This window comes from Cornus florida, unplaced genomic scaffold, assembly GCF_030987335.1.
Source record: "Cornus florida cultivar Cherokee Brave unplaced genomic scaffold, ASM3098733v1 CherokeeBrave_3.0.0_Hap2_Chr04, whole genome shotgun sequence".
Taxonomy (NCBI): Eukaryota; Viridiplantae; Streptophyta; class Magnoliopsida; order Cornales; family Cornaceae; genus Cornus; species Cornus florida.
In genome coordinates this window covers 73,322,130-73,346,826 of record NW_026775574.1, presented here as the reverse complement: position 1 = coordinate 73,346,826, position 24,697 = coordinate 73,322,130, and the positions used below count along the sequence as shown (strand labels likewise).

General features: G+C 34.2%; 4 protein-coding genes across 8 annotated transcripts; 3 read left to right on the top strand and 1 right to left on the bottom strand.

Annotated features, from left to right (window-relative positions):
- The first annotated feature begins 8,512 nt into the window (after positions 1 to 8,512).
- LOC132305118 (uncharacterized) lies at positions 8,513 to 10,195 on the top strand. Its single transcript, XM_059802798.1, has 2 exons — positions 8,513 to 9,211; positions 9,257 to 10,195. The coding sequence occupies exons 1-2, from the start codon at positions 8,513 to 8,515 to the stop codon at positions 10,193 to 10,195; spliced, it is 1,638 nt and encodes a 545-aa protein (XP_059658781.1).
- A 326-nt stretch (positions 10,196 to 10,521) lies between these two features.
- Positions 10,522 to 10,884, top strand: LOC132305117 (uncharacterized mitochondrial protein AtMg00860-like). Its single transcript, XM_059802797.1, has one exon. The coding sequence runs from the start codon at positions 10,522 to 10,524 to the stop codon at positions 10,882 to 10,884; it is 363 nt and encodes a 120-aa protein (XP_059658780.1).
- A 1,643-nt stretch (positions 10,885 to 12,527) lies between these two features.
- LOC132305116 (uncharacterized) lies at positions 12,528 to 12,917 on the top strand. The gene has a single exon (XM_059802795.1). It carries the CDS (start codon positions 12,528 to 12,530, stop codon positions 12,915 to 12,917), a length of 390 nt encoding a protein of 129 aa, XP_059658778.1.
- Positions 12,918 to 19,146: 6,229 nt separating this feature from the next.
- On the bottom strand, positions 19,147 to 23,989 carry LOC132303525 (uncharacterized). Of its 5 annotated transcripts, XR_009481272.1 has the most exons (5): positions 22,412 to 23,989; positions 21,523 to 21,685; positions 21,267 to 21,426; positions 19,424 to 19,710; positions 19,147 to 19,388 (listed from the first exon to the last, which is right to left on the bottom strand). XR_009481272.1 is itself a non-coding variant. In XM_059800815.1 (4 exons), exons 1-3 carry the CDS (start codon positions 23,900 to 23,902, stop codon positions 21,281 to 21,283), a joined length of 1,800 nt encoding a protein of 599 aa, XP_059656798.1. In that variant the 5' UTR covers positions 23,903 to 23,989; the 3' UTR covers positions 19,147 to 19,742; positions 21,267 to 21,280. The 5 variants fall into 5 exon arrangements, 4 of the variants coding, with proteins under 4 accessions (XP_059656798.1, XP_059656797.1, XP_059656800.1 ...); XM_059800815.1 differs by having other exon boundaries at positions 19,147 to 19,742; XM_059800814.1 differs by having other exon boundaries at positions 19,147 to 19,710.
- Positions 23,990 to 24,697: the final 708 nt, after the last annotated feature.

Below are 24,697 nucleotides of genomic sequence, written 5' to 3'. Positions count from 1 at the left end.
TCTATTTTAACTTTTCATATTTTTAAATTTTTGAAAACTTTTTTATATATTTTTCACAGTTCTTCACTCAACAAATGTGAACTTTGATTTTCAGTTTTAATTTTGAAATATTATTCTTTTATTATATTCCATTAGTAAAATTAAAAAATATATTTTATTATACTCTATTAGTAAAATAAAAAATTGGAATGAAAGCTGGTGTTTGGTATTGCCTGATAACATGGTGTGCTTAGTCTGCTAGATCATGTATGATTACTTACAATATGACAAAATTGTCAATCCGACTCGTGCTCAATACTATATTAAATATATATAATATAAAAAATAAAATGTTGGTAATAACTTCACATAAGTGGACCACGTGGCAACCAAATGTGCACAAAATGTTGATACTAAGAGGAATATTTTGCCATCCTTAATGGTATAGTAGTGCGGTCATCTTCTAGAAATTAAGCTCACAAGTCTCTAGTGAATAATTTTGGAATTTGATTTTTTCAAAACTAAAAAATATATGAAAATGAAATTATAGAAGAAAATGTAGATCATTTTTGGAGTATTAAGAAATTGAACATTAATCAAATTAAAGGTGAATTTCAAGTGGAAAGAGAAAAATTGTATAATTAAATTTCATAATCTAGCAAAAAAAAAAAAAAAAAGAATATTCAGTCAAATAAAATGTATTTCATAATTTGTTTCCCTCACTTATATTCTCTTTTAATTTTATTTTAATATTTGCAACATTACTCGAACCCATATTTAAATTCACCAAATTTTGTTCCGCTAGATTGTTCTTCAGCTTCAATGTGAGAGGAATAAGAAACTTTTTTAAATTGCTTGTCTTCTTTATTGAATTATTACTCCTTTTTATTTGTACTTTTTTTGACTTTTGTAATTGATTACAGTGTTTGGAGCACCCAGAGTAGTCTTATATTTTTTTAGACCCTTATTGAAATACTTTTTCTTTTTAAAGGTTTATTGAATTATTATTTCTTCTTTTCATTATTGTCACACTAAATGTACTAAATTACTAATACAATGACAACATGTGTAGAATAAGTGATAGTTCAACAAATGAGCGACATTATTATTTGGTTATGATTCTTATGAATTTATTCAGATTTACTTAATACATTGGTGTGGTATATCAAAGGATTTATAATTCAATAGTATAATTTTTTCATCTTAAAAAAGGAAGAGAATGGTCAACGACAAGAGTCCTAAAAGTTAGGTTGCAATTTGAATTTGATGGAAGCAATACGTCTTGATGAATATCAAGTTAAGCTCAGGTCCATTGAATTCAATGCCACAAAAATTAGTTGAGCAGTACAAGCTGAGCTCGTTTATAAGGTGTAGGGTTCATTGCATGTCTTAATGAATGTGACGTCTAATCAAGTTGAGCTTGGATCCATTGGCAAGCTCAGTTTTTTTTTTTTTTTTTAATTAACTAACTCTTAACAATCAATTCAATGCCCCACAAATTAGTTGAGCCCCTAGTGTTATGTTACAATTTTAATAGGGTGCATTGTATATCTTAACAAATATGAAGTCTAATCAAGTTGATCTGGGGTCCATTAACAACCTTATTTTGCTTTTAAATTAACTCTTAACAATTAATTCAATGTCTCAAAAAATTATTGGTGTGTTTTAACAAAAGTGAGTGAATACTTATTGATAAATAAATCAATATAAGTGGTACGCACTTTATTTGATATGAAACTTTTAAGGGATGCACCTTTTAAAATGAATAGGGTTAATTTTATTAACACCTTTTTAGATTTGACCAAATATCACCCTCAAATATCTTTCGAAAATAACTATCACTCACATCATAAACTTTAACTTCGTTTTTTACTAACACCCCAATTGTTAGTTGAACAGTTCTGACACGATGTAAAATGATTTAAACACCCATTGAATTTGTCAAACCAACCATTTAGCTTAAAAAATTAGATTAAAAGACTAAAATACCACTAAAAAGTTATAAATTTACAAATTATATATACATACACAGAGACATATATATATATATATATATATATATATATATATATATATATATATATACACACACACATTACACACAGAGATATAAAAAAAATAAAAAATAAAAAATAATAATCACATGGAAAGGAGGGAATGTGCTTACAAAATGCATATATACTCATAAAAATTCATTAATTTGGATAAGTTTTACAACTGGGAGAATATATATATATATATATATATATATATATATATATACACATTAAGTTTTACATCATTTGGTGATAGAGGAGAAGAGAAGAATTGAATATTCAATGAAAAAGCCACTTTATTCTCTCTGCTTTATCAGACTCAACTTTGCTGAGAGACTATCAGACTTGACCCTCTACAAGCAACGCAACAATTTATTCCATCTTATTTGTTGATCATCGTAAAACTCCATTTTATCCATCAGTTGCAATGTCTGGGTTGGTAGGTGGGTGTGGGGGTATAATGGTTATTTAGCTAATATGATATTTTAGAATAAAAGAGATTAAAAAATTAGGAGTAAAGTTGTTTTTTTTTTTTTTTTTTTTTTTTTTTTTTTATGTATTTAACAGAACATTTAACCAAAAGTTAGAAATAAACTCGAGTAATAATTATTTTTAAAAGATATTTGAAGGTGACATGTAATCAAATTTAAGGAAGTGTCAGTTAAATTAATCCAACCGAATAAGTATTATGAATTATATGATTCAACAAACAGATTAAAAAAAAATGATTCGAAATGTCACATTACGTTGTCAAAATTCAGTCTTTACGTTTTGACCAAATTATATCCCCCAGATAAGAACCTCTCTATTGGAATAAGAACATTTTTAGGATTATACAACTAATTTGGTATAAAAACTCATTTAGAGTAGATTACACGTTTTGATTTTTCATCCTCAAATTGGTTAATTTAAGGGAGAATTCATGACAGAAAATTCCTACAACATACTGGGAGAGACTCAGAGCCTATACCTTTGGCTTTGAAAAAAAAAAAACCAATAATAGCAGATATTCAATGTGTTTGGATAGGCTACAAGTGGTAGAATAACGACTACTGCGCACTATTTCTGACCGCTCTTCTAGTCCGTGGTGAAGAAGGTAAGAGAGCCGGGTCCTGATAGCTCTTGTGGTCTATGGTGGAGAAGGAAAGAGAGAGGGGCGGGGTATGTGGGTTTTCATTCATATACCGATTAATGAATATAATAGCTAGGTCTTTTCATAATATTATAAAATATGTATGAAAAAATAAATATGACATTTATATAGGTATAGGTTGTTTGAGTTGCGGAATTTTGTTAAGCAATCAAGATGGGGTGAATTGGCTCAACTTGCTCTTAATCCAATTTTTGTTTAAATTAAATGTGCCGAAATAAAAGTAAATCAATCAAACTCACAAAGCAAAAAATAAATGCCAGTAAAATTAGAGTGACACCGGATTTTAGCAAGGAAACCAATCGAAAAATCTCGAAGATTTTTTCGATGTCTCGAGTATAAACGATCCACTATATTTGAAGTAAAGTATGCTGAACTTTGATTCACGCTCACACCTCTTCACTCTACCAAGATTCAATTCGTTGAACGCTTCTGACTTTGCGACTCTCACATCCATCTGCTCTCGACATTGACCCTTTCAAAGTGTAATTGCCCTCCAAATCAAATTATGACATAGAAGGTGTGAAATATGAATTTGTAATTTGACAAATTTTATTATCAAAACGAAACTGATCGAATTATAAATTTTTAATTTCATTTTGTAAAATCTAAAAGTCGGAAGCAAAATTAAAAAAGTGACCGTGTTGAGTCTCAAGTCATTTATTAGAAGTCATTTGATCCCCTTCTCAATGTTTCTTTTGGTCGAGTCTCAAGTAATTAGTCTGGAAGCCAACTCTGAACAAACCACCAGTAAGCTGAAGCCGAATTGCAATTGGAGACCTACAATAATCTAAAGTATTGTTGATAAGGCTACCATGTGCTGTCACTTTTTTTTTTTTTTTAATTGCTCTCACACACATATTTTTACTAAGATTTGAATTCCTAACTTCTCATCTCATTTATCTTCATTTAAGTAAATACTCATACACACATATCATTTTTTTATTGGACACTGGAATTTCATCTATCATTTTATTAGCGGAAATGGATAACATAAGTTATAAATTTTTTAAAAAAATATGGGATAACACAAGTAACCAGGACGTCGCATAACTCAAGGGTAAAAATATAGTTTTATTTTTCAGTCAACATTTGGTTCACTGTTTGGTAATATTTTCATAAGCTTGATTGGTAATATTTCCATAAGCTTGATTGATCCGTGAACGGTACCAAATGTGCACAAAATGTTGATACTATGAGAGATATTTTGCCATCCTTAACCGTATAGTTAAATTTTTTGAGATTAGGCTTACAAGTCACAAGTGAATAATTTTGGAATTTGATTTTTTCAAAACTAAAATTCCAAAAAAAAAAAAAAAAAAAAAAAAAAAAAAAATTGAAATAATAGAAAAAAACATAGATCATTTTTCAAAGTATTAAGAAAATAAACATTAATTAAATTAAGGGTGAATTTCAAGCGAAAAGAGAAAAGTACTCTGATTAAATTTCATAATCTAGCAAAAAATAAAATATTCAGTCAAATAAAATGGATTTCATGATTTGTTTCCCTCACTAAAACTCCCTTTAAATTTTATTTTAATATTTGAAAAATTACTAGAACCCATACTTGAATTCACCAAGTTTTGTTTCACGTGATTGTTCTTTCACTTGCAATGTGAGAAGAAGTAGAGACTTTCTAAATTGCTTATCTTTTTTATTGCATTATTGCTCCTTTTTATTTTTGCTTTTTTTGTCTTTTAAAATTGATTGGACTATTTGGAGAACCGAAAGTTGTCTTATATTTTTGTTTTTGTTTTTTTTTTTGTTTTTGTTTTTCGTCGTTTTGAGTGGTCTGCAATTTGAGAGGAGATAACGACTACTACGTATTATTCCTGATAGCTCTTCTAGTCTCTGGTTGAGAACGTAAGAGAGACCGGTCCTTATAGCTCTCGTAATCTGTGGTGGAGAAGGCACGAGAGAGGGGTGGGGTATGTGGGTTTCCATTCATATACTCGTTAATGACTACCAAGTGTTGGGTCTTTTCAGAATTTTATGTCATAATATTATAAAATATGTATGAAAAAATAAATTTGACATTTATGTGGGTTTAGGTTGTGTGAGTTGCGGAATGGTTGTGAAATATAATTTGAATAAACAATCTAGATGGGGTGAATTGGCTCAACTTGCTCTTAATCTAATTTTTGTTTAAACTAAATTTAAATAAAAGTAAATCAATCAAACTCACGAAGAAAAAATAAATGTAAGTAAAATTAGAACAATATTGTATTTTAGTAAGGAAACCAATTGAAAAATGTCGAGAATTTTTTCAATGTCTCGAATATAAACGATCCACTATATTTGAAGTAAATTACACCGAGCTTTAACTCAGGCTCACATCCCTTCATTCTACCAAGATCCAACTCGCTGAACGCTCCCGACTTTGCGACTCCCACGTCCAACAACACTTGACTTCAAACTTACTTCTTACACTTTGTAGAAGGATTGCTGGCAAATAAACAAAACTCTACGAATGCATTGATCATTTCCAAGTGTATTCGCCCTTCAAATCAGATTATGATGTAGAAGGTGTGAAATATGAATTTGTAATTTGACAAATTTCGATGTTAAAACGAGTCCAATCAAGTTATTAATTTTTAATTTGTTTAGTCAAGATTAAAAATTGAAAGCGAAATTGAAAAAGTAACCGTGTTCGTATCCACTGGGAGAACAACACATTAGAAAGTCATTTGATCTCCTTCTTTACGTTTCTTTTGGTCGGTCGAGTCCCAAGTAATGCGTATGGCTGAAATGTACAATCTGCTTTCCCATCTCTCTTTCTTTGATTCGAAGAGAATTGAGTAGTAATTAGTCTGAACAGACCACTAGAAAGCTGAAGCTCAGTTGCAATTGGAGACGGACAATAATCTAAAGTATTGTGGATAAGGCTACTACTATATGCTGTCACTTTTTTATTGTGTACTGGAATTACATCTATCATTTTATCAGCTAAAAAGGGATAAGAAAAGTTTTTTTTTTTTTTTTAAAAAAAAAAAAAAAAAAGAGAAAATGGAATAACACTAGTAACCAGGACGTCGTATAACTCAAGAGCAAAAATATAATTTTATTTTTCTGTCAACATTCGTTTCACGGAGTGCCCTGTTTGGTAATATTTCCATAATCTTGATTGATCTGTGAACGGTTACCAAACGTGCACAAAATGTTGATACTATGAGGGATATTTTGCCATACTTAATCATATTGTTAAAGTGTGGTCATCTTATTTAATAAATTTCTAGAAACTAGGCTCACAAGTCACAAGGGAATAATTTTGGAATTTGATTTTCTGAAAACTAAAAATTCATAAAAAATAATAATAATAATAATAATAAAAATAGATAATTTTTTAAAGCATTTAATTAAATAAAGGATGAATTTCAAGCGGAAAGAGAAAAGTCGTATGATTAAATTTCATAATCTAGCAAAAAATAGAATATTCAATCAAATAAAATGGATTTCATGATTTGTTTCCCTCACTAAAACTCCCTTTAAATTTTATTTTAATATTTGAAAAATTACTGGAATCATACTTAAATTCACCAAGTTTTGTTTCATATGATTGTTCTTTGATCATCTGCAATGTGAGAATAAATAGACTTTCTAAATTGCTTGTCTTCTTTATTGGATTATTGCTCCTCCTCCTCCTCCTTTTTATTTTTATTTTTTTTATTTTTTATTTTTATTTTTTTTTTGGACTATTTGGAGCACCTAAAGTTGTCCTATATTTTTGTTTTTTGAATTTTTTTTTTTTTTCGAGTGATTGGACTTGGTCTGCAATTTGAGAGGAAAGAGAGAGACTTTTAATTGCTTTTCTCCCTATGGATTTTGGTTATTATTTGGTTATAATTGTTATGAATCTATTGGAATTGACTTTATCAGAGTTAATCCGGCTGCGATGATGATGGACTTAAAAATTTTCTATTGTAAATAACCTTTAAACTTAAAAAAAATTAAAATTACTATTTAATCAAAGACAAAAGATTGGATTGTAATATGATTGTTGTAAATATATATTACTATTAACATAAATAAATTGTGGTTATCATCTGCCGCACTAATGCACAATATATAGTAATTTTACATTACTTTCAGACCGCAAAATAAAAATCAAAGAGGACAAATAATTCGAAATGTCTTTAATTCTACTTTTTAAAAATTAATTTAGTTAATCAAAAGTGAAATTTATTTAGAATATGATGGTGGATGTTTTTTTATGTGAGTGGGTGGACCGTGCTCCAGGAAGGGTTCTGAGGACTTAACTTTTAATATTTAACAAAGTGACTTGTCTGAAACTAGAACTAGTTCATGCCAAATATATATGTTCAAGTGTATAATTGTTGAACCGAGCAATGCCCTCACATGCATATCCACAATATAGTTTCTTTGAGGAGGGTTGTATGTTGTACTTTATGAAAGAGCAGCTTCTATAAACGGTTCATTCAATCATGTAAAATTGTCTAGGAATATATATAGGATCAACATGTTAGTACAATAACACCAATGTAACGACCCACTCTACCACATGGTATGATATTGTCCGCTTTGGACCTGAGTCCTCACGGTTTTGCTCTTGGGCTTCACCCCAAAAGGCCTCATACCAATTGGAGATGACACACTTACATATAAGCACTTCACCTTTCCTCTACCCAGGCGATGTAGGACTTGTGCACCTATAGCTCGCTAGTGTGGTAGTCTGGCAGTGTCTCCGCACCCGCCCACGACACACCCGCCCACAAGGTCATCACAATCCACCCTCCTTGGAGGCCCGACGTCCCCGTCGGCACACTTTCGGCTGGGTCAGGCTCTGATACCATTTGTAACGACCCACTCCACCACATGGTATAATATTGTCCGCTTTGGGCCTGAGCCCTCACGGTTTTGCTCTTGGGCTTCACCCCAAAAGGCCTCGTACCAATTGAAGGTGACACACTTACATATTATTGTGATGACCTTGTGGGCGGGTGTGTCGTAGGCGGGTGCGGGTGCGGAGACACTGCTAGGCTATCACACTAGCGAGCTATGGGTGCACAAGTCCCACATCGCCTGGGTAGAGGAAAGGTGAAGTGCTTATATGTAAGTGTGTCACCTCCAATTGGTATGAGGCCTTTTGGGGTGAAGCTCAAGAGCAAAACCGTGCGGACTCAGGCCTAAAGCGGATAATATCATACCATGTGGTGGAGTGGGTCATTACAAATGGTATCAGAGCCTAGGTTAAGAATTACCTGGCTAAGAGAAGTGATAGTAAGAATAGGAGCATATACTTATACGAATTATTACTCTCTTACCATGCTCCAGTTTAAGTATAAATTACTTGTGAGACTTATCATTGACATTCTTTACTGAAAATAGGATGTTAGGAGCTGGAAGAGGCAGAGGACGACCTGCTAGAGGCAGAGGTCAGGGAGGTGTTGGTCGTGGTGGTGTTAACCATGACGATGTTCAGTTGGAGGATGCACCTCATGTGCCGAATCCTATGATTGGATTTATCAGAGATATCCGCAAACTGGGGGCTGTTGAATTTGCTAGAGCTACCGATCCACTTGATGCTGAGAAGTGGATTGAAGATATGGAAAAGTATTTTGAGATGATGGACTGCACTGAGGTGCAGAAAAGGAAGATTGGTGCATTTCTTTTATCTGGTGAGGCGCGCCAGTGGTGGCAGTCAGAGACTAGGATAGTTGTGGACATTACAACTATGACCTGGGATGATTTTAAAACTCGGTTCAATGACAAATACTTTCCACAATCAGTGAAGGAGAAGAAGGCAGCAGAGTTCATGCAGCTGGAACAGAATAATGAGATGTCAGTTAGTGAGTACGAGAGGAAGTTTACAGAGCTATCCCGATTCGCTCCTCACATTGTTGCGAATGAGTTACACAAGGTTAGAAAGTTTGAGCGAGGATTGGTCTCTTATGTGAAGAAGTTTGTGGTGGGTCATCGTTTTGACACTTATGCTAGAGTGGTGGAATATGCTATGGCAGTAGAGGAGAATAATAACATTGCCTTTCAGAAACAGAAGGAGCGTAGGGCAGAACAGAAAGGTAAGGAGGCTAGCAGCACTCAATAGAATCAGAGTAGCTCTCAACAGAATCAGAGGGGTCAGCAGCAGCAGACTCAGAGAAACTGGCAGGGTCAGTCTTGGCAGAGAGGTAGACAAGATTGGCGAGCAGGGAAACGGCAGAGAGTTGGTGAAGGTGAGCAATCCACAGCTTTAGTACCAGCCACACCTCATGATGCACAGCCATATCAGTTCAGCGGGCATTGCTACAATTGTCGTGAGCAAGGACATTTGGCTCGTAATTGTCCTAAGCCTCACAAGAATAACCAGCAGAAAGGTCAGACACCAAAGCAACAGGGAGGTGTAAGGGTTTATGCAGTTGTTCCAGATGGGAGACAGGATCGTGCACCACCAGCAGTGGAAGGTACACTTACTATTTATGGCAGTATAGCTAGAGTACTATTTGATTCAGGTTCTTCATATTCTTTTATTGCACTATCATTTGTGGATACACTGGGATTAGAACCTGGACATATAAGTAATGCCTTATCTATTACAACTCCACTCGGGAGGGCGACGACACTTGATAGAATATGTCGTGCTTGCCCTGTTACAATTGGGGAGTTGGAGTATCCTATTGATTTAATAGTATTACGTATGAGAGAATTTGATGCTATACTGGGTATAGATTGGTTGGCTAGATATCATGCTCAGTTGGATTGCCATGAGAGGATTATTGTATTCTCAGTTCCGGGACAGTTACCTTCTCGATATAAGTGTGGGGAGTTTGAGGGCACCATGACTATGGGATTTCTGGCCCACATCGAGGTGGTTGAGCAATGCGTGACTATAGAGCAGTTGCCTACAGTGTCAGAGTATGCAGATGTGTTTCGGGATATTCCGGGTTTGCCTCCTAGGAGGGCAGTGGATTTCTGCATCGACCTTACTCCTGGTATTTCACCTATCTCTAGGGCACCCTACAGAATGGCGCCAGTTGAATTGAGTGAGTTGAAGAAGCAGACTCAAGAGTTGTAAGATCAGGGGTTTATTCAACCTAGCACATCACCTTAGGGAGCACCTGTTTTATTTGTCAAGAAGAAAGATGGGTCACTCCTCTTATGTGTTGACTACCGTGCGCTGAATAAGGTCACTATTAAGAATAAGTACCCATTGCCACGCATTAATGATTTGTTTGATCAACTTAGAGGGGCGCAGTTGTTTTCTAAGATTGACTTGAGGACTGGATACCATCAACTAAGGATTAGGGAGGAGGATATTCTAAGACTGCCTTCAGGACTCGTTATGGCCTCTATGAGTTTTTAGTCATGCCTTTTGGGTTGACTAACACTCCAGCAGCTTTTATGGATTTGATGAACCGAGTGTTTCGACCTTACTTGGATCAGTTTGTTGTAGTATTTGTTGATGACATCCTGATATATTCCAAGACTAAGGAGGAGCATGAGAGACACTTGAGCATTACACTTCAAACTTTGCGTGAGCATCAGCTCTATGCTAAGTTTGAGAAGTGTGACTTTTGGCAGGAGCAGATTCAGTTTTTGGGGCATGTGATCTCTAAGGATGGAGTTTCAGTAGATTCTTCTAAGGTGGAGGCTGTGATGAGTTGGAAACGGCCTACTACTGTCACTGAGATTCATAGCTTCTTAGGACTGGCAGGATACTACAGGCGCTTTTTGAGGGTTTCTCCAAGATTGTTGCACCTTTGACCCGGTTGACTCGGAAGGATGTGAAGTTTGTTTGGGACCACCGCTGTGAGCAGGCGTTTGAGGAGCTGAAGACGAGATTGACATCAGTACCAGTTCTTACCATTCCTACTAGTGGTGAGAGATTTGTGATCTACACAGATGCATCACATTAGGGTCTTGGCTGTGTATTGATGCAAGATGATAAGGTGGTAGCGTATGCCTCTAGGCAACTTAAGCCACATGAGCAAAATTACCCTACACATGACCTGGAATTGGCAGCAGTGGTTTTTGCATTGAAGGTGTGGAGGCATTACTTGTATGGCGAGGAATTTGAGTTATTCTCTGATCACAAGAGCCTCAAATACCTCTACACTCAGAAGGAGTTGAATATGAGGCAACGGAGGTGGATGGAGAAGATGAAGGATTTTGATATGACTCTTCAGTATCATCCTGGAAAGGCGAATGTGGTAGCAGATGCCTTGAGTCGGAAACCGAGAGGATTAGTTGCCTTTATGATGATTCAGGAGTGGATGATGTTAGAGGCATTGGCAGAGTTTTCTATCATGCCGAGTTCTCAGAGTACAGGGGCTATTCTTTGTAGTTTGATTGTACAACCTACTTTGATCAGCCGGATCATTCATTTTCAGACTCAGGATGACAGGTTATAGACCAAAGCAGTTTAGTCTGTTAATGATGAAGGTAATGTTGACTGGGCGTATGGAGCTGATGGTGGTATGAGATTTCGAGGTAGGCTATGTGTTCCAGACTTAGCAGACCTCAAGAGAGAGATTTTAGAGGAGGCACATCACTCTAGGTACACAGTGCACCCAGGTGGCACTAAGATGTATCATGATCTTAAGAGGCAGTTCTGGTGGGAAGGCATGAAACGTGATGTGATAGAGTTTGTATCTAGATGTCTCACTTGTCAGCGAGTGAAAGCTGAGCACCAGAGATCAGCAGGACTATTACAGCCTTTGCCTGTGCCTGAGTGGAAATAGGAACATGTGACGATGGATTTTGTTGTGGGGTTACCGAGGTCGATACATAACCATGATACAGTGTGGGTGATAGTGGACCGATTGACTAAATCAGCTCATTTTCTACCCATTCGAGCTACTGATACTGTAAAGGAATTGTGTAAGATCTACATTAGAGACATAGTTAAGCTTGATGGAGTGCCGGTGTCTATTGTCTCAGATCGTGATCCTCGTTTTTCATCTCGATTTTGGAGTAGTTTCCAAGCAGCTTTTGGTACTCCTTTGAGTTTGAGTACTACTTTTCATCCTCAGACCGATGGCCAGTCCGAGAGGGTCATTCAGGTGTTGGAGGATATGCTTCGTGCTTGTGTGCTAGATTTTCGGGGCAGTTGGGAGGATCACATTCCATTGGTTGAGTTCGCTTATAATAATAGCTATCAGGCTAGTATCGGCATGGCACCATATGAGGCACTTTATGGTAGACCTTGTCGTTCACCTGTATGTTGGGCTGAGGTTGGTGATGGTAGTTTTTTGGGGCCAGAGTTGGTGCAAGAGACTACGGAGAAGGTTGCCATCATTCGAGATCGACTTCGCACAACTCAGAGTCGACAAAAGAGTTATGCAGACTGACGCCGTCATGCTTTGGAGTTTAGTGTGGGTGAGTTGGTGTTCTTGAAAGTATCACCAATGAAGGGGGTTACGAGATTTGGTAGGAAGAAAGGGAAGTTAGCTCCTCGATTCATCGGACCTTTTGAGATCACAGAGAGTATTGGGAAAGTGGCATATAGATTGGCCTTACCACCCAGACTATCTGCTGTTCATAACGTTTTCCATGTCTCTATGTTGAGGAGGTGCTTGAGGGATGAAACTCAGGCAGTTGACTGCACAGAGGTTCAGTTGCGTCCTAATGCAACCTATGTTGAGACTCCTGTTCGTATCGTTAACAGTATGGTGAAACAGTTGAGGCGGACAGAGATACCTCTAGTGAAGGTGCAGTGGAATCATCAGGACGAGAGAGAGGCTACCTGGGAGCTAGAGTCAGAAATGAAGGGAAAGTACCCACATCTATTCGAATAAGGTACGCAAATTTCGAGGGCGAAATTTCTTCTACGAGGGTAGAATGTAAGACCCGTGTAAAAATAAATAAATATATATATATATATATATATACATATATTTATTTATTTAATTTAATTTAATGGTTATCTATGTTTGAATTTAAAAAATATAGTAGAGATATTAGAGTTTTTAAATTTAAAATTTAAATAAGAATCCTAAACAATCTCAAATGCAGTTATAGTTATCTTTATATTTCACGTCATATCAGTTCTACGAGGACATTATTTTTTTTAAAAAAAATATATAATATTAGCACGATAAAGCGTGATAGGACGTAGATCCAGAGAGAGTGATCTGACGTTGTGTCTTTCTGCAGTAGCTGAGGGAAGGAACGATAAGTGGGAATTCGCGTAGGAAGGAAGAGTTAATTACCCAGGCAAGTTAATCTTCCATTATACTTTTATATATATTTGTAACTTGCTTTGATAATCTGGAAAATCTAATTCGTATGATTTTAATAAATGGTAGAAAAAGAAACTATTTTTAATGATTGTTAAGATTAGAATAGTATAAGTTGTGTAGGTTGTTATTTTGAATTTAATTGGGTATGATTAGGAGAATGATTTATTATTAAAGATTAAATAAATTTATTTACATAAATTTTGATTATCGTTTCTGTTAAAGTGTACAGATTGGTTATATTGTTGTTATATTAATTAATAAATTAATTTACAGTTACATGTTGCTTTATATTATTCTCGTTGAAAATATTAGGATGATTATCATATATGAGTTGGTATTGAGTGCCATAAGTGGTACAGGAAAATAATTGAATGATTAGATTAGATAACTTATAGGTGTAATATACATACATATATATAAGTTTTCTATTTATATATGTGTAAAGCTCAGGTGTAATGGCTTATATCAGTGAGAGTAGAGAATGGGTACGGAACATGTTTGATGGCACTGTAGTAAACTTATGATTAGTTTGATCAGTGGTTTAGTTTGATGTGGAAACTAGATAATTATGATTATATTTATATATATATATAATGGTATCAGAGCCTGACCCAGCCGGAAGTGTGCCAACGAGGATGTCAGGCTTCCAAGGGGGGTGGATTGTGATGACCTTGTGGACGGGTGTGCCGTGGGTGGGTGCGAGAGACACTATTAGGCTACCACACTGGCGAGTTATGGGTGCACAGTCCCATATCGCCTGGGTAGAGGAAAGGTGAAGTGCTTATATGTAAGTGTGTCACCTCCAATTGGTATGAGGCCTTTTGGGGTGAAGCTCAAGAGCAAAACCGTGCGGGCTCAGGCCCAAAGCAGACAATATCATACTATGTGGTGGAGTGGGTCGTTACAACCAAAATGTTGACTTCACCCTCTAAATTCTGCGCCTAGAAAGTTGATGAATGACAGAAGATAGAAGATCACTTTTGGAGTGAGGATATATTAGCTACTCTGTTCAATCAAGAAACAAATATCTAATGTAATGCAAATTAACATTGTTCTTATTCCAAATTACTCATTCTATGTAATTTAGCCTCCATCGTTTTTACCCTCTTACCTTATTCCCGTCCAAATCTTATTAAGCATCCTCCAAAACCGTATACGTCGAGGTGGGAATCCATGGAATGGGTCATTTTGCCATTTTTAATCATTTTGATAAGTGTTGTGATCATCTTATTTAATAAATTCCTAAAAACTAGGTAGACAACTGAAATCATTTGGAAATTTCTTTTTATCTCTCTTCAATTTATCTCTTTGTGCGTTTATCTCTTTTTTATGCGTTGAAAAATCATATCATATCTGTTTGTTCGATACGTGGTATAAAAAACAACAACATCCCCAAAATAGTCATAGTCTAATCTCGATCTTCCATCTCTCCAAAAAAAATTTGCCAAACGACCTTCTGCATCTAATCCTTACTGTGAAAGAATATATGGCCTTTAACTCGACATTGCTTAAAGTGTTTTATTACGCTTTGTGCATCTCCTCTTTGAATCAAACTTTTCTTTTTCTCATTAACAAAATTTTGACAATATCTTAAAGTGAACCCGACATTTTCAGATCCACCAACTTCCTTTGAAAGATGAGTAAGTTTTTGTCCCTTTTATATCAGCACCAACCATAGAATTTAGGACACTTGCACTAGCTGAATCTATGTTTCTGCTTATTCTTAAAAACTGTCTTTCTTCTTGATCAACAAAGTCATGGTTGTGTTCATCATTGATATAACTAATATCCCAAATTCCTTCTGCAATTACAAATTTAATTAGAGCTTTACAACCTGTTCGGGTCACTAGTCTTCTTATTTTTTTCGGATTAAAAGGATCACCATCACGATATTGTCCTGCATTTGCACATAAGAACTCCCGTTGTATAATAACTCCACCACTAGTATACCTAAAGTTTCCTTTTCGAACACCAAAACCCTTTCGCAGGGCATACTTACAATATAACCTATATGTTTCATCTTCACTTGAAACCCTCATTCCAATTTTAAGGTCATCAATATCATCATCCAAAGATTCTATTTAATAAATTAGGTATGATAACACACCTGTAAACCACATACATTATAAACCAACGAAAAATAATGTTATAAGCATAATACTTGTACTTTCTTTTTTCTTTATTATACACTAATTGTGAATTTGTTAAAATTATATGTCTAGGTTCTTACTGGTGCTTGAGGAGATGTATCGGATGAGAACAACAATGAGTTTTCTACTCCAGTGTTCTCGAAGTCTCAAAAGAAAAAAGCTTAAAAAGAAAAAAAGTTGGCTTCTATTCAATCAGAGTCAAAACCGCATTGAACTCCTATACTCTATTCTCTTAATCATTTATGCAAGGATAACAATCCAGAGATTGTCTGTTTAGTGGAGCCAATGGTTGAAGCTTCCAAAATCGAACCTTCTTTTTAGTGCTCATTGAATTTGAAGCCTCTTATTGTCAATGACAGGGGCTTCCAAAAAAGGAAAATGAGAAAAAAGATTGTTTCCAAAAAAGAAAAATGAGAAAAAGATTCGTCTTAAAGGAAGCGAGTCAGAGGTTTGGAGATAACATTGTTTTCAAAAAAGGAAAATGAGAAAAAGACGTGCAAATTGATTACAATTTACACAACAATCAACCATTTTAGTATCTATTTGTAGAAAATTGTAGGTGGTATAATCTTTTTGTTATTGTCAAATAATATAAAAAATATAAAGCATCATAACTTATTCGATTCAATAAGAAAATGGCACATAAAAAAGGGAATTGACTTACCTTTGCACTCAAGAAGATTAGTGGAAGCTTTAATATTCTTTGGAAAATTTGGTACAGTTTCGTGATTGAAGACTTATGGTAGAAAGAGACAGATGAAAATATAATTTGATCTTAAAGGAAGTGGGTCAGAGGTTTGGAGATAATATTGTTTTCAAAAAAGGAAAATGAGAAAAAGATGTGCAACAATTTAGGCGGGATTCTGGGAAAGAATAATTTGGGTTTGGCGGGATAAAAAAAATAAATTTTGATGATGTTAGTGTTTGTTGGAAAAGAAAGGAGACGAAGTTGACTTTTGATAGTTAACTTTATGTTAGGAGCTGACGTGGAAAGTTGGAAAAGTGTCATGCTTTTATTGGATGGGGATAACACGTTGGCATGCTGACAGGGTACCCTTGGGGTATCTAATATTCTCTCCATGTGGTTCACAGGGTGCCTTTAAGTTTCTGCTCTGTAATATTTCCAATTTTTTTTTTTTTTTTTTTTTTTTTTTTTTTTAAAAAAAAAACAACAATAAAATACATTTCCTAACTCTATTTTAACTTTTCATATTTTTAAATTTATGAAATTTTTTTTTATATATTTTTCACAATTCTTCACTCAACAAATGTGAACTTTGATTTTCAGTTTTAATTTTGAAATATTATTCTTTTATTATATTCCATTAGTAAAATTAAAAAATATATTTTATTATACTCTATTAGTAAAATAAAAAATTGGACTGAAAGCTGGTGCTTGGTATTGCCTGATAACATGGTGTGCTTAGTTTGCCAGATCATGTATGATTAGTTGCAATATGACAAAATTGTCAATCCGACTCATGCTCAATATAATATTAAATATATATAATATAAAAAATAAAATGTTGGTAATAACTTCACATAGTGGACCACGTGGCAACCAAATGTGCACAAAATGTTGATACTAGGAGGAATATTTTGCCATCCTTGATCGTACGGTTAAAGTAGTGTGGTCATCTTATAGAAATTAAGCTCACAAGTCTCTAGTGAATAAATTTGGAATTTGATTTTTTCAAAACTAAAAAATATATGAAAATGAAATTGTAGAAAAAAAAATATAGATCATTTTTGGAGTATTAAGAAAATGAACATTAATCAAATTAAAGGTGAATTTCAAGTGGAAACAGAAAAGTTGTATAATTAGATTTCATAATGTACCAAAAAAAAAAAAATTAGAAAATTCAGTCAAATAAAATGTATTTTCTTAGCTACTCTTGGAGTGAGGATAAGCTACTCTGTTCAATCAAGAAACAAATATCTTACGTAATGCAAATTAACATTGTTCTTATTCCAAATTACTCATTCTATGTAATTTAGCCTCCATGTTTTTACCCTCTTACCTTATTCCCGTCTAAATCTTATTAAGCATCCTCCAAAACCGTATAGGTCGAGGTGGGAATTCATGGAATGGGTCATCTTGCCATTTTTAATCATTTTGACTAGTGTTGTGATCATCTTATTTAATAAATTCCTAAAAACTAGGTAGACAACTGAAATCATTTGGAAATTTCTTTCCCAAAACTAAAAATACATAAGAATAATTTTTTTTTTTTTAAAAAAACAAAAAAACTCAAAGAGACTGCAAATGAATTTTAGAAAATTAAGAAAATGACCCTTAATCAAATTAATGGTTAAATTTTAAGCTGAAAAAGTAAAATAGTATGACTAAAATTCATAATGGAGCAAAAAATATATGGTTTTCAGTCAAATAACTGCAGTTACGGCTAGTGTTGAACCCAGTACAATGATTATGGACCAGGAGTGGCGATAACGAAATGGTGTGCAACTAAATGTTTAAGCCATGAAAATTTGGTTCAATGTTTTTGCATATTAGTATGGAAGCAGTAATCTAAGCAATTAATTACAAAAATATTCTTGTTTCTGAAATTACTCTGGGATATTTTGATCCAAACGGTAATCATGTTATTTCTTTGATTCCAAGAGAATTGAGCAGTAATTACTCTGGGAAGCCAAATGCGAACACACCACTAGTAAGGTGAAGCTCAGTTGCAATTGGCTTGGTTTTGATCCAAACGGTAATCATCCATTATCAGGTTCACTTAATCACTTGCATGACACAGAATAAAAGAGGAGGAAAAGAAAAAAAGAAAATGAAGGATGTGAGGACTCGAGATGGACTTAACTTTTGATAATTTACAAAATGACTGCTCTGCAACTCAAACAAACTCATCTAAAGAGGGTTGTATGTTGTACTTATATATGAAAGGCTATCTTTTATATACAGTTCATTTAGCTGATACCAAGAGACTTTCTATAGGAGACAAAAACTGTACTTGGTGTGCCTATCTGCTTTCTTTGGGCACATTTGAAAGAGGTTTGAGTGTTATAGAGCTTTCAACATGCTTATATATGTATATTTTAAGCATATGGAATATGGCTTTATGACAAGATTGTATATTTTACACATTGCTTATGTACAATATCTAACAGATCTCCATTGCTAAATTATGTTTGCACTTAATTATAATTGGAGATAATTTTCCAACAAATCTTTGTAAGCACAAGTAATATGCAGAAGAGATTCACTCCTGTGAGTCAAGAACAGCAGCAATTTGAAGGAAATTATTCAAAAACCAGCTTTCTAATAACTAGGCACTGTAAATCAATCAATTCACATATGAGAGGATCATAAGGTCTTTTTATTTTCTTTTATTATTACTATTATTATTATTTTTTTTTGGTGGGAAATCTTTGAACTTCAGCCTTTGATGAATGATGAAGATAGAAAATAACTATTGGAGATGGGTATTTTACCTACCCTGTTCAATCAAGAAACAAATATCTTATCCAATGCAAACCCTGTTCATCTTATTCCAAATTACTCATTCTATGTAATTTGCTGATTAGTATGGATACTTTAGCTACCCTGTTCAATCACTCATTAGGTGATAACAAGGAGCATCTAAACAGAAAGTGACAACAAAAAGGCTATAGGTCCACAAGGACTTGCTTCAGATATGGTTATATGCTGACCAGCATGCAGATTAATTTGTTAAAGTGCAAGATACAAACAAGTTAACCACCCAATTTATTAACATATTTATCATCGTGATCATCATGCTTGCCTTAATCCCATATGAATATTGGGCCGGCCACATGGATTCTCTCTCCAATTAACAAATCTACCAACATGCCCCATATCTAAAATCACAGAAGAGACCGCAACATGGTAAACCTAGTCAAAGATGAAGAGACCGCAACATGGTAAACCTAGTCAAAGACTCATCTTTTGAGCTCGAGACGTGAGACACAATGTGCACGTTTCTCCTTGAGTGCCTCTAACTTTGCTGATAGAGTTGCTGATAATGTCTCTAATATTATTGTTATTGCCTCTATCTCTTCATCTAGCTTAACAAGGGTGCTATGATTACCATCACTCTCTGAATCTTTGTCTTCATCTTTTTTCGTACTTTCCACACCGCAGTCTTCTTTAACCACCACATCAGAGTCATCAGGAATAGTCACAGATGACTTTATGGCCAATGAAGGTATACTTCCTAAGAAATATCAATGGAGTCAAGACATAATTCTGCATTACATAAATGGATGTATAAAGCAATTACTTCAATACTATATCCCTTAATTGCATAGAAATCTCTTAATTAAGTAACATAAAATTAATTCTAAAAATAGGACAGACAAAATTTTAGTATTTTTCTCTTCTTCTTTTTAAAATTTTTATTTTATAATTAAGTGTTTTCCCCCTTTCTTCATTGTATAAGCATGGTTCTCTTATGACTTTTTCTAATGTTCCCTTCAACATTTAAGACTTGAACATATTCTAAGAGCTCTTTCACTAATAGAAGGAACTCTAGATATTTTGTTGTCATAAATTCATGTCTGGGAGCAGGAAAATATGGATTACCTCTCCCTCGCAATGAAATAAAATGCATTTACTGTCAAAGTGACAATTTATTTCTCTTTTAATTCGGAGACAATTAGATAAAATCTTACATTTTTCTCACATTATTCAAATAAAAAATCTGTACGAATATAAAGTTCCAAGCAAAACACCTGTTTGAAGCTTAAACAAAAATTGCCAATTACCATTTTTTTTTTTTTTTTTTTGATAAGTCAACAATTGCCAATTATATTACAGAATTTCCTTCCTTTTTAACAGTTCCATTATCCCACCAATAAATCGAGGGGAGTACTGGTTTGGAATAAAAAAATTTAGAGGTTAATTATAAGTTATGGCAGTTATAATTATTATAGATTAATGCAAGAGCGCTAATCAGAGCCTTTACTACGAAAATTCTGTCTATTGTTCGGTAGAATCCACTAACTCTAAAATTCAAGAAGAAGAAACAAGTCACTTCTAAGAGAATATATACAATTTGATCATCATTCGAAGGCAACCTTCCAAATATTATGATTCTAGCAAATCAATACGAATTCCACTTGAAAGAAGAAGAACAATGTTTTATTTTATTTTCTTTTATTATTATTTTAACGCATATAGAATATGTATTTATTGATGAATGTATAAGTCTTGTCATTGGCCATTACAACTCCTGATGTAACTTTTGTTTGCCCTGGGCTGTGTTTTATCCCCTATAGGCCACCATGTTCATTCTTTCCTCTTCAATACACAAGCCTACCTTTTAAAAAAAAAAAACAAAACAAAACCCTCAAATATTAATAAGGTGTATTTTTTTTAAAAAAAATAATAATAAAATAAAAATAAACATAATGCATTCATTAATTACCAAATCTTGACAAAAATTTCTCCGCACTCCGAATTTTTTTAAAAATTATTCTGAAATATTATGAAGGACAAGAGAATACAACATGAAAGATTCAGAGAGGCGATAGAGTTACAAGTCAGGAGGTTGCCATAAGTTAAAATTAAATGCACAATCAATTATGATTTTCTTGTTATAATTCTTTTATTTTTTTGAAATTATTTATTTAATATAATGTCATAACACATGAAAACACCTGGAACATCAATTTATGCGAAATTATCATGTTAGATATTACTCACACTCCACATGCCCAACAACAAACATAATAACTTTTTTCTATTACAAGTGAGTATAAAATAACTTACCAATTTGATAGCCGTCAATGTAGTGCGGATGTCTCTCTTTTAAGTGTCCCTAATTTCTTTCGTAGTGAAACTACCTCTGCTTGAATCATTTTATGTTGTCTCTCTAGTTCGGTCTTTGCTTTTTTTGCCCTTGCACCACCCAGTATCGAACCAAAAATATCTGAAATAATCATATTATATATTAATCACACCACATGCCCAATAATAAAGATAGTAACTGTATCCTAATATATAATCTCAGTATAGAACAACATACCAGTCACAATTCTCGGTGGCTGTCTATCTATCTCCTTCTCAAGCTCAGTCAATTTTATTGTTAATGACTTTATTTTCATGATGACTGCATCCACTTTTGCTTGAAGCATTACAATCTCTTCTTTGAGTACCAAGGGCCACTCCCTCCCTAGTAAAGGAAGAATCTGGCAAGCAATCAAAATGTAAAGAGTCTGGCTCTAGTGCATTGTTAATGTAACCAAAAAATAAAAATAAAAATAAAAAATTTGCGTCCATTAGACACATGAAAACCATCCGTTGGTGTATGAATTTAATGAAATAAATTTATATAATGGGCTACTAATTAATGATTTTTCATTTACAACAAGCGTTTTTGGAGTATATAATCAGATGGAGAGGTTTTTACTCAACATAGAAAATTTTGTTAAGAGATATCATATCTAAATTTTGTTAAATATTTAATGGTCTATAAGTTGAGTAGCTTTTGTAAATCATTTTACATATTTGGCATATTACAATGCCAATGTAAATTTTTCAATATATTTATAAAAAAGGAAAAAGAAAACAAATTGTAGAACTGTTCAACAATTAAATCATGTAAAATTTTACTGGAAAAAATGGCAAAAGAAAAAACGGTAGAGCCAAGTCTTTTTAGGATTGGGATTTTGGAAAAGAAAAGTAAATTAAATGAAAGCTCATTTATGCGAATTTAGAAACTAAAAGAGGAGCAGAGCGATGTAGGACAAAAAAAGTTAAAAATATAAATACATTATATATTTATATGTATGTAACATGTGGAGACAATGCAAATAAATGCGAAATAAAGAAACAAAATTAGAGTACAAAAAATCAAATGAAATCAAATATTAAGTTATTTAGGTATCATATAATAGTTGAGAATTGGGACATACCTCATGGAACACGCAACCAGTATGAGCAACACAGTGACAATCTTCACAATAATAAGTTGGCTCTGGTAACTCTCTCATTTCCTCACAAACGTCACAGTAATATTCAGAGTCAAAGTCATTGTCTAAATGGTCTTTAATGAAAGAATATGTGAGGGTGAGAGAATGTCGATGATTGCTGTGTTTAAATGTATACGGTAATATTGAAAAACAACACAACTTAATACTGAAATCGCATGGCACACAACGAAAGAATGGAAAACTCGTAAAATTTTCACAAATGTTGCAATTAACTGAGCTATCCGTTTTTCTTTTTGTAAATGTAGGGTCGTTGAAGATAGCAAGAGGGTGCTTGTGAATTTCAAATTTGAGAGTGGAGTAGGTTAATGAAGCACATGTGACATCCATCTCAAAGTCACACTCGCCACACCGGTACTTGAAGCCCAAACCAGAACATTTACATGCCTTGCATCGGTAACTGACGGCGGAGGAATTTGACGAATTGACAGAGAAATTTTTGTAATGGAGCACGAGAGGATGTGGTGGATGAAAGGGGTGTTTGATTTGCCGTGGCAATTCAGCGCACGATTTGTGCAGTAAAAAATTGAAATAAAGACAAACATAGACTGTACCCTCGATGCAGAGCCCACAGGCTGAACATGAAAAACTAAAAATCCCTTTGGTATTATCACATGGAATCCAATCATCCGGGTGGGTGAACGATGCCTGAACAACCTGGTGGTTTTCTAAACTTTGATCATCATAGTTTTCTATTATGGCTTTTGGCATTAGAGAAGCGCACCTTACGTCCAGACGAAAGGGACACTCAGAACAGCTGTAGCAGAAGCGATCCTTAAAAGCTCCACAGGCTTCACATATAACACAAGAACTTGTGAAAGTGAGAGTATGATGATCAGGGTGCAAGTGATGTGTGATCTGCTGTGGGAGTTGTATACATGATTCATCCATGATAGCTCGGCAATCTAAACAAACATAGATAGTGCCCTTGATGTGTTGGTCGCACACAGAGCACAAAAAATCAAGCTGCTTGTTCTTTCTATAACAAGGAATCAGGGGATGCTCACTTCCCTTGTATACATGCCTTGTTTGTTGCTCACTTGCCTTGTAGTTGTTGGTGGTGGGCATCAGCGTAGCGCAATTAACGTGCAGGTTAAATTTACATTTAGAACAATGGAAAACGAAGCCGTCACATTCCATCCCGCAGACATCGCATGAAGCTGAATCAGTTGCTCGTTTATAAGGTGATTGAGGGAAAAGAGTGAGGGGATGTTCCCTGTGAAAGGGGTGCCGTATCTTTGGCGCCAATCCAACACATGATTTGCAAACGTAATGTTTGCATGGTGTGCAACCATAGAAATCAGCCGAGATTTTGTTTGTGCACCCATTGCAAGTCATTTGATCCCCTTCTTTACGCTTGTCTTGGTCGAGGATCAAGTAATGCGTATGGCTGAAATGGTCAATCTCCTTCTCCATCTCTGTTTCTTTGATTCGAAGAGAATTGAGTAGTAATTACTCTGGGAAGCCAACTCTGAACAGACTACTAGTAAGCTGAAGCCCAATTGCAATCGGAGACAGTACAATAATCTAAAGTATTGTGGATAAGCCTACCATGTGCTGTCACTTTTTTATTGGGCACTGGAATTACATCTATCATTTGGTCCACAGAGTGCCTTTAAGTTCCTCTTTGGTAATATTTCCAATTTTTGTTTTCCTTTTTTTAAAAACCACAATAAAAAAGAGACTTCAATTGCTTTTCTCCTTATTGAAATACTTTTTCTTTTTAAAGGTTTATTGAATTTCATAGTATTATTTTTTCTTTTCATTATTGTCACGCTAAAGATATTAAATTATTAATACAATGAGTAGAATAAGTGATAACTATTCAACAAATAGACGACATTATTATTTGATTATGATTCTTATGAATCTATTCAAATTGACTTAATATATTTTTGTGGTATATCAAAGGGTATAAATTTTTTATCTTAAAAAAGAAAAGAAAAGAATGGTTAACGACATGAGTCCTAAAAGTTAGGTTGCAATTTGAATTTGATGGAAGCAACACAAATAGTTCATTCCACGTCTTGATGAATATCAAGTTGAGCTCAGGTCCATTGAATTCAATGCCACAAAAATTAGTTGAGCAGTGCAAGGGTTAGGTTACAATTTGAATGAGCTCGGGTCCATTGAATTCAATGCCACAAAAATTAGTTGGGCAGTGCAAGGGTTAGGTTACAATTTGAAAGCAATGTAGGGTTAGGCTACAAT